Source organism: Oculina patagonica, chromosome 11, assembly GCF_052425735.1.
Source record: "Oculina patagonica isolate OP01 chromosome 11, crgOcupat, whole genome shotgun sequence".
NCBI lineage: Eukaryota > Metazoa > Cnidaria > Anthozoa > Scleractinia > Oculinidae > Oculina > Oculina patagonica.
The window spans coordinates 20306491-20316309 of NC_135768.1; the positions used below are offsets into that span (position 1 = coordinate 20306491).

The 9819-nt window shown below is 37.2% G+C and overlaps 1 protein-coding gene across 2 annotated transcripts; it reads right to left on the minus strand.

The window, feature by feature from the left end:
• Positions 1-1515: 1515 nt before the first annotated feature.
• LOC144629936 (ras-related protein Rab-5B-like) lies at positions 1516-9403 on the minus strand. Of its 2 annotated transcripts, XR_013566437.1 has the most exons (7): positions 9270-9403; positions 6949-7112; positions 5659-5742; positions 4068-4342; positions 3274-3367; positions 1880-2469; positions 1516-1845 (listed from the first exon to the last, which is right to left on the minus strand). XR_013566437.1 is itself a non-coding variant. In XM_078488194.1 (6 exons), the coding sequence occupies exons 2-6, from the start codon at positions 7025-7027 to the stop codon at positions 2354-2356; spliced, it is 648 nt and encodes a 215-aa protein (XP_078344320.1). In that variant the 5' UTR covers positions 7028-7112; positions 9270-9403; the 3' UTR covers positions 1516-2353. The 2 variants fall into 2 exon arrangements, 1 of the variants encoding a protein (XP_078344320.1); XM_078488194.1 differs by having other exon boundaries at positions 1516-2469.
• Between the last annotated feature and the right edge of the window lie 416 nt (positions 9404-9819).

The window sequence follows — 9819 nt, forward strand, 5'->3', positions numbered from 1 at the left end:
TCTTGCAGTTTCTTTCAAATACAGTCGAAGCTCTCGTAAGCGGACACCCTCGGGACGCGAAAAAAGTGTCCGTTACTGGAGCTGGCCACACGAGAATGGTTCTCGTAAGCGGCCACTAGAGGTGTAGGGGAAGATGGCCGCTAGGGAGCTCCCAGCAAAAGGACGGACGTGGATGAGGACAAAACAAACACTGGAAATAGTACATGTACTGTAACAATCACTTAAAATCATTGACAGGCAGGAAGGAGAAAAAACAAAATACAGAGGTTTTTAATAGGATTATGTTTGGGGTGTCCGCTTACGGGAGCAAAAACAAAGAAAAAGTTTAAGTCGTTATCTCTGAAAGTGTCCGCGGCCGCTACGGGAAGTCCGTTGAGAGCTTCGACTGTATATTGTATATTGTCTACACATGACAATATCAACTATTTAAGGAACAGAACACAATTCCCACTGTTCTATCGAGTTTTATTACAAGGCAAACTGGCCCACAAAGTAGAAGGTGCACAATGAGTGGTTCCCTGAGTAATTAGCTTAACAAAGTTTTGCTAAGCATTATTGGCTTGCAATACTTTAGTTACCAGTGGCAGACCTAAGGGTAGGGCTTTCCACAAGTTGCTCGAAATTTTCTTTAAATGTTGCATGAAAGTTGCTCCAAAATCCAAAAAGTTGCTCATAAGTTGCTTCAAAATTAAAAAAGCTGCTCCAAAAAATCCAAAACGTTGCCTTTAAATAACAAAATTCTCCAAATATATTGGCTAATTTCCCTTTGAAGGCAAGATTGTGAAGCACTTGCATGTAATTTTACCGCAACAGAAACATACAGCTCTTCAAATAACACTTGGACAATCATAGAAACTGCAAAAAATAGCTTGAAAGATGAATAGTTGCCAAAAACTTGTGGAAAGCCCTACCAAAGGGCATGCCCCCACCCCACCCCCCCCCCAAAACCCACACACTACTGGGGCAAGGACCACCCTCACCCTACTCCCCCTTGGACCATTTTCACTGCCACCCACTCCCCCACTCCCTTCCTGCCCGTTTGCAGTACCCCTTGATCTATCACTGGTCACTTCAAGGATTGGCCCTGCAGTTTGTTTGATCTCAGAGTGGTTGAACAAGTTACAAAACACATCTATTGACAATTAACCCCTTTTACAATTATCAATCTTCACGTTTCTGTCAGTTATATTGCAAATTTATGTGTATACCTTGTACAACTGACATACATGTATTCTATATACTCAATTAAAAGACACAACTTCCATTTCTGGATACTTTTATGAATTATTGCACTATGATCAATGTACTAACAACAATTAAAAGAGGAAATGTTAAGACACGAGTCAGTACAATGTTTTATTACACAAGTATCCTATCTTGTATGACTACACAGAACTTAAGCTACATTAGGTACCACCTAGCCTGTTCCAGGCGTTCTGTAAGTTGGAGAACAGCACAAAAAACGGGATTAGCGCAAAGACCAGCGAGTGGAAATTCCTCGCGCACCTTTTTCACGCTTCTCCCCAACTAACAGAACTCCTGGAACACGCTGGGTACCTCCCAAGGCTGTCTTTTAGGGAGTTTTATTTCCACCAATAAAAACAGCACCGATACTATTTTTGCAAAAATGTGCTTCTTTGCCAGATTTACCCGTCTTGTCTACTTTTTCCTGAAACTAAGCATGGGGCAATTTCATCACCATTAATCATGAAGTCTAAAAGTGGTAAATCTAGCCTCCTACAAATACAATCTACATACTTCTAACTTGTCACACAATCTCAGAAGACTGTGTGACAAATTAAAGGTTATCACTTCACAAGATTACTATCGAAGTTCTCGTAATGACTTAACATATTTTGTAGAATTTCTCACGAAAGACTTTACTTTCAATCAAGACAGTTTTCCACTGATCATCAGTCCCTCAGTCTTGCTGGCTTCCTACTTAAATTTTGTATAAAATGTTTTAGAAGTTACAAATTAGCAATAAATTATTGCTATAGACGAAAGTGCTGACTAGCTTATTGGGACAAATGAGCTTATTTGTACATACCACAGGCAAGATTAACAAATATAACTAACACACTAGTAATAAAAGGCTGAAATTATTCGACCACATAATTCTTAACTAGAGTACTTGTCATCTTATACTTTAAACAAATCATCTGAAGTCGCTTGCAAAGCTCAAATTACTATTTGCACAGCTTGGGCAGTAGAGTAGAATTCTAATATAATATAATGAAGGCTGCATATAGCACCTATTTGTTGATCTTGCGTGTGTAATTCTTGCCCATGCTCAAGTTGTACATCGTCGATTTACACATGATTTGTATAAGAGAAGATTCTGAAGAGAAATTTATTTACAGCAGCCACTTTCACGGTGCTCGTTAGTCTCCCTGAGGTCGACCCCTCTTGGCTGTCGGCCCACAGCAGGGCCGGCTGATGCGGTGTCACTCTTGGGCAATTTCTTTGCTGTAATTAAAAAGAGTTTGTAAATACAACATTCTTATTGTTGTGCCTCCCATTGAAGCAACAAGTTCTGTTAATTGTAACAAAACATGAGTAAATAAGAATTTCATAATAAGAAATAAAAGCGTTACTCTCATTTAAACATGTTTAAAATGTACCAAAAATTTGTAATTAAGTCCCAACATTTCAGCTAAAGATGACCAACACTTCAGCTTTCATCAGGGGAAAGTGATAAAGTAATCTGCAAAGATCATGTTTTACATTATGCAAATTCAAGCTAATTAAGTTCTGTCCCTCTAAGCTAAATTTAAAAACTTGTGCAGTAGATGCTGTCATCCCGACTCAGCGGATTCCTACAAATGTTCGTTTCCCATGCTTCTAGAATATGTGGGTGACGCCAATTTGCACTTCTGCATAAAATCTTGGAAGATTCCCAGGAGAAAATGTGGCCAAAACATAAACAATGTTCTGCCAATGTTCTACCGCTTTCTGATGTTCTTTAAGGCAAGTACTTAGCAAATTTGCATTTTGTTTCCCCAATATAGTTCTTGTCACAATCTTGGCAGGGGATTGAAAAAATAGGGCCACAAGTCTGATCTTTTGGGACTGGGTCTGTCAGCTTAGGAAACAAGCTGCCGGTGGTTTGGTGTCGTTTTAGAGCAACTTTGATATAATAACAGCTCAAAATTTGACAAAGCTTGCAATGTTGCAAGGGGGAATAAACATTGTTATTGTTCCCTATAAGATTGTCAAGCTAAGGATGGCATAAACAAGCTTCCTTACGTTTCAAGCAAAGAACCCACTCACCTATTGCTAAGAAGATATCATTCACGTTCATAGCAGTTTTTGCAGACGTCTCCATAAACAAAAGACCATTGTCCTCAGCATAAGATTGAGCATCCTAATAAACAAAACAATTTCACAATTCAGTTGGTTAAAGAATTGACTGTTCGGACAGTAGAGGCAGGAGTACAGATAGAACAAGCCAAAAAAATATTTTTATATTCATTTAGATTACTAAATTTAGAATTGCTTTCAAACTAATATGTAAGTTTTAAATTTTCATATTTCATACAGATGTAATTTTTGCTAAGACCTTAGTATTTTTGTGTAAATGCACAGAAGGGTATTTTTTTGTAAATTTTTAAACAGGGCCTCTTTTGATAACAGTTTTAACTGTAAAGCTGACAGAGAATCCCCGTAAAAAAATGATCTTACCCATTGTCAGTCAACTTTCAAAACATAATCACCTGACAATCAACCAGCGTACTTTCTTCGACAGTTACTGATTAAATGCGTTTCAATTTGCTAAGAATATGAGCAAGACAGATCATTTTTTGTGAATGGTATAATGTGGTTTCACAAGATTTAAAAGCATGTTTAGTTTACAGGACGCTTGACTCCACAAAATGCCATAACTGAAACAGTACATATTTCCATTTCATGCCAAAAAGATGTAAAAACCTTATCATTATGTGTGTGTGTGCATGTGTGTGGGGAGTACCATCGCTTCTATAAAAGAACTTCTTCTGTGGCATGTTAGTTAGAATTAAAATTTTGAGCTTTGGAAGAAAAGACATTCAACCAGAGTAACAAACTACCTCATATTCCACCATCCTCTTGCTTGAAAGATCTGCTTTATTTCCTGCGAGTGCTATGACAATGTTGGGACTGGCCTGTCGCTGAAGTTCTTTCACCCACGTTTTTGCTCTGCCAAATGTGTCATGGTTTGTTATGTCATACACAACGATGGCAGCTTGCGCACCTCTGTAGTACATTGGGGCTAAGCTGTGATATCTTTCTTGGCCGGCCGTGTCCCAGATTTCAAACTTGACAGTTGTATCGTCCAAACATACTGTCTGCGTCAAAAAGGCAGCTATCGAAAACAGAATAAAGATATGAATCAATAGTGAATTATAAGACTCAAAGACCCAAAGAGTTGAGCAAGCTCATGGTGTCGTGGTCTAGCCTTTGTGTGTAGTAATTAACAGTATGTGTACAGCGCATTTGAACATAGACATATTGAAAATGTCTATATAAATGCATTATCATCATCATTGTAATAAGTTTGGTTGTTTGAGTAATGCAACAGATCGACCGCCAAGCTCGATTAGCTCTTAAAGCTATTCTGGATAGAAATTTATTGTCTTGTTTTTGGTCTTTTTAACTCTTGTTATAGAATTTGTGTAGACCAAAGTAAATAGACGTGTGCTGTTGTTGTTTAGTTTCTGAAATGCTTTTCGTTAAGGAATTGAAACCTGAGTTAAATAGTCAAAAAGACTCAATTTGTGCCAAACTTTTTACTTGACTCTTTTGCATGCAAATATTTTATTTTAGTTTTACTATCTTTGTTTTTATTATATTAGTGTCCCTTAGGAATTTTCTGTATATTTTTATATCATACATTAAGCAAACGTCATTGCTTATTTTAACCAAAATGGCTTTTAAGTTTTTAATTTAATCACAATGTTTCAGACTTCCTGAAATTATTACAGTCCAACCGGATGTTCTTTTGATGGGAACTTTGCAATGTTGCGGCGCAATGTTCCAATATTGATTGACAGTTTGCTCGTCGCAACTTGCAACTTTCAATTCAAATTTGCTCGAGCAAAGTTGCCAAGTTCCGGTTTTCATTTTGCCGTATAAAACGAGGTTGTACCACCTTTGTTTCAAAGAAACAGAAAATAATTGCCCCTTATTCGACTGTTCGTCAACAGAATGCGAGAAATAAGCGACAGGCTTAGTTTACATTGCTAAGTTACGAATAACATTTCAAATTTACAAACGTAAGCCGTAATTTGCGGAGCAAATTTGAATTTTTAAGCACAATTCCAAGTTTGGCGATTTCAACTAAGCCTGTCGTTAATTTATCGCAGTCTGTTGATAAGCAGTCGACCATAGGACAATTATTTCATCTTTCTTTGAGACAGAGGTGGAATTATTATGTTTCATACGGGAAAAATGAAAACCGGAACTTGGCAACTTGCTCAGGCAAATTTGAATTGAAAGTTGCAAGTTGCAATGAGCAAACTGTCAATCAATATTGGAACATTGCGCCGCAACATTGCAAAGTTCCCATCAAAAGAACATCCGGTTTGACTGTAACATCTTGTTGCACTCTTTTAAAGCTGAAAACAATTTTGTTTTCAATGTACATGAATATGGATGAAGGTAGACATGTAAACTTCTTACCTCCAATTGTGCTTTCTTGATATTCATGAAACTGTCCTTTTACAAATCTTAAAACCAAACTTGACTTGCCTACTGCTGATTCGCCTGTTTATTAAAATTAAAAACAAAAAATCAGCACGGCTGCATACCCTGTTTGTTTAAAACTCAGGAGAACAAAGAACAATGAAGAATTTGAACAAGGAAGTACCAGTACTTGACAAACTAATTCTCAACAAGGAAGTTAAGAAAGTTAATGAAGACATCCCAAACGTTCCTGGAATTCAAATGCTACTACGCAGGAGAGAAGTTGAAGCACCTACTGTATCTCCCTGATGAAGTCTTTTGAATAAAGACGAAATATCGGCAAAGTCGAATTTTTCAGTTTATTTGATGCTTATATAATAATTTCTGGATCCTAAATCATGACAAAGGATGTTGTTGATGAATTGAATATTTTATACATAAAGACGAAATATCAGCAAAGTCGAATTTTTCAGTTTATTTGATGCTTATATAATAATTTCTGGATCCTAAATCATGACAAAGGATGTTGTTGATGAATTGAATATTTTATACATAAATAAGATACAGTCAACTCTCTCTTAACGGACACCTCTATAAGACGGACACCTCCATAAGACGGACACCTGGTGATGGTCCCTGCCGTTTTTCAGTCATTTTACTGTAACAAAACTCTCTGTAAGACGGACACCTCTCTAAGACAGACAACGGACACTTTGAAACCGCCAACGGACACGCACAAAAAGTTATTTTTTTAGTGAATAATACTTCGAAACTTGGTATCAACATTTAGCATAGTATGTCAGCGCCTTTAGAATACCAAACTTACCCAAAACAATCTGCTATAACGTATTCCTTAAGCATATGGCACCAAAGAGGCAGTTTTCTTCTTACAGTATTACCGTTTGTAATGAACAAACAAGTCGAATTTTTGATACTGTTTTTGTTCCACGTTATAGGTTTTGCTAAAGTAAGCGACTCATAACAGACGTGTATTCGTTGTGTATAGCCGTTTAGGTTTATCTTCTCAAAATTTCTGGTGTCGCGTTACCTCGACTCTCTATAAGGTGGACACCTCTCTAAGACGGACAGCTGGGGCCGGTCCCCATGGTGTCCGTCTTAGAGAGAGTTGACTGTACACTGGCCATGCAAAACCAGAAGAGGAAATCTTGACTTCTTTTGGACCAAATATTATGACCTTGTTCAAAAGATATTCCTTTCCTAACCACCTCAAGTTTATGGTAAAGGTTAAAACAACACACATATTACCACACTAGTCATAATACTCACCTAAAAGTACCAGTTTAAACTGACAGATTTTTCCCTGCACAGCTCCATTGGGGCGTTGTGCCGTTCCCCGCGCAGCCATTGAAAGACACTTAAACGTACAGAAGAGTTCTGGGCCGAAGCTTCAAGATTCCAGCTTAAAAATGTTGTTAACGTAGATCACACACCTAAAAATATCAAAGAAATCACCAATTAAAATCACACAAAATACCTGTGATGCATAATTTTAAGACAATTTATTGGAGATATGTCCATTCCTGTAACTAAGTTCATAATTAAAAGGCTGACAAGAAACAGTAGGCGACCAGAGTTGCATGCGTGTTGGAGTTCTGGTTCTGATTCTGCTTCCCCAGAAAATTTAGAAATCTAGAGTTGCTGAAATGCCATTTCCAGCATTCTTTAGAGCTATGGAGGAAAAATGTCCTCCGCAACGCCTGCTTCATTGGTGCAGACGCCTTGTTGTTCTGTTAGATTGCCCTTTAAACTGTGAACTATACAGTTACAATGTCCTGGGCATTCAACAACATTTGTACGAACATTGAGTAAAATACTATCATCGATCTGCACGTCAAAACCTGTTAAAATATGCATTGGCTACACAAAACTGGGAAAGGGATGTTTTACAAGTTTCTAAGTTGATGGTATTTTAATAACTGTAAGAATAATTTTCTTCTGCTGTAAACAGCACAATGAGATAAAAGTATCTGACTGAAAATGCTTTACTGGCTAGTGGTTTTGGCTGATGACAGGCCCTTAATGCAAACCATGGCAGAAAATAGACTGCTGAGTGTACTTTTACATTTTCATTAAGGGCACCTGAGAAACTAATAGCCATGTTGTAATATTATATGTAAAAAATTATTCAACAAAATAAAAAGGTTGCTTTCTGTAGTGGCAGAAAATGGATTGTTAAAACCCTCAATTGTTATTATCTAATGAACTTGGCAAGATCAATCCATTGTTAAGTCAAAGGAAAATTATGAAAATAAAATTAAGAATGATAATTTACAAAGTTCTTAGAACTAACATTAAAATAAATATACGATATTCATTAAGAAGAATTAACATTTTACATGTAAATATGCAATGATCAAGCACAAAAGCAATAAAGGGCATGAAAATAGGAAGATTCCAACATCGCAAAAAGACAAAACAGTCATGAAATATGAAGTAAACAAAACTTATTGCAGATATTATTATTCAAACAAAATTGTTTTATGACATTGAATTCTTTGGTATGTTATCTTTAAAGATTATAATTGAGCTTGCAGAGTTTACGAAATAACTGTGCAATGTCGAAACGTGTGTTATTAAAAATTTTATAAAATATAAGACGTAAATTTATTTACAACAAGAACGTTCTAGTCGACCGTGAGGGAAATTCGTGAACAAAAAAGCTTGCAAAATGGCAACGCTAAACGATTATTACGAAATAAGCAAATCGATTCTTACATACAAGTCATTTTACAATATTGCAATCTTTCAGACACTGCATTCGTGAAAATGGATTAGATTAAGTTCTTATGTACATGTAAATTTAAACTCCCAAGAAACACAACAACTATTTTACTAGGGCGTTACAAGTAGAAGCTTATGTTCAATATCTACGAGGCAACGCAATGTTTTATCGCTATACAGAACATGCAAACTCAGATTAACATTTTTTATTTAGATCGCTTGTCCGGACAAGAATCGACATTGATGCACTCTGTTCACAAAGCAATACTGCTCAAATTTTTACACCAAATACGTTTTAATTTAAATGCAAAGAACGCAACATCGGTTTGTGTCTAATAATTCGCTCAAAATTGTATGTATATCGGTGAAACTTCGTGACACTTCAATCGAGGAGTACTTATATCGGAAAACTCCCTCCGTTTGTGACTTTTAAGACAGCAATGGAGAGTTTTGCGTCGAAGAGGAATACAGTTTTGGCAAGAAATATTCGTAGAAACAAACTTTCATGCATGATCAAACTAAGTACGTCATACTTTCCAAATAAACGTTCAAAATGAGTCAAAGCGTTTGCGAATTTCCGGTGACAGCAACTCAAAAAGGAACGACGAAATCGCCCGTTTCAACGTTAGGAAAGGAGGAAAATTATTCTGCCTTGCTCTCGCAAAGCAAGGGAGCGATTTGTCAACAATAACAAGGAAATCTTCTAACTACCGGGTAGATATAAACGTGTCGGAGGAACAAATATGGCGACGATTCAAAGTACGCATCGCCCGAGTTCCTTTGACGTTTACGGCAAAATATACCATGAAATGGCGCAATCATGGCCAAATATCAGCACAGAGCTGTTCACTAGGCAATAAACTTACCTCTAAATGGACTTCTGGGCAGTAAGATTCGAAGAAATCAATGAAAATAGCTGATATCACTCCAAGGTACAAGTTTCAGTTCAGAGCAGGACCACAATGACCCGCGTGACTACACAAGCCCTGCCATTGCCACTCAACTCCAGGCCACCCCACAGTTTAGAACTAAAACATTACGTCATCGTTCTTTTTCGGACCCGAAAATTTCGGCTCCGCCCTCAAGAGCTCTAGAGCAGACGTCGACGTATTTCGGCCTTGTTTTACGTTACACCTGTTATATATAGCTGCCAGTTATTATTTTCGGCGGGCGTAAAACAACCGGCGGAAATCCGCTTGCGTTTGTAGACGCAAAACCTTTTCTTTTTCTCAAGATCAGATGGAACACATTTATTTTCCCGGGTTTCCCTCAGCTCAGCTCCGTCTTTGTTGGGTGGTATCTGAAATAAAGTTCATAATTAAAAGATTGTAAAAATTGCACAGCCAAGCTGAATGACTCTTTTTACCTCCCGTCCCGGTAAATTACACAAAATGCGCAGAATGAAAGTTGAAATTT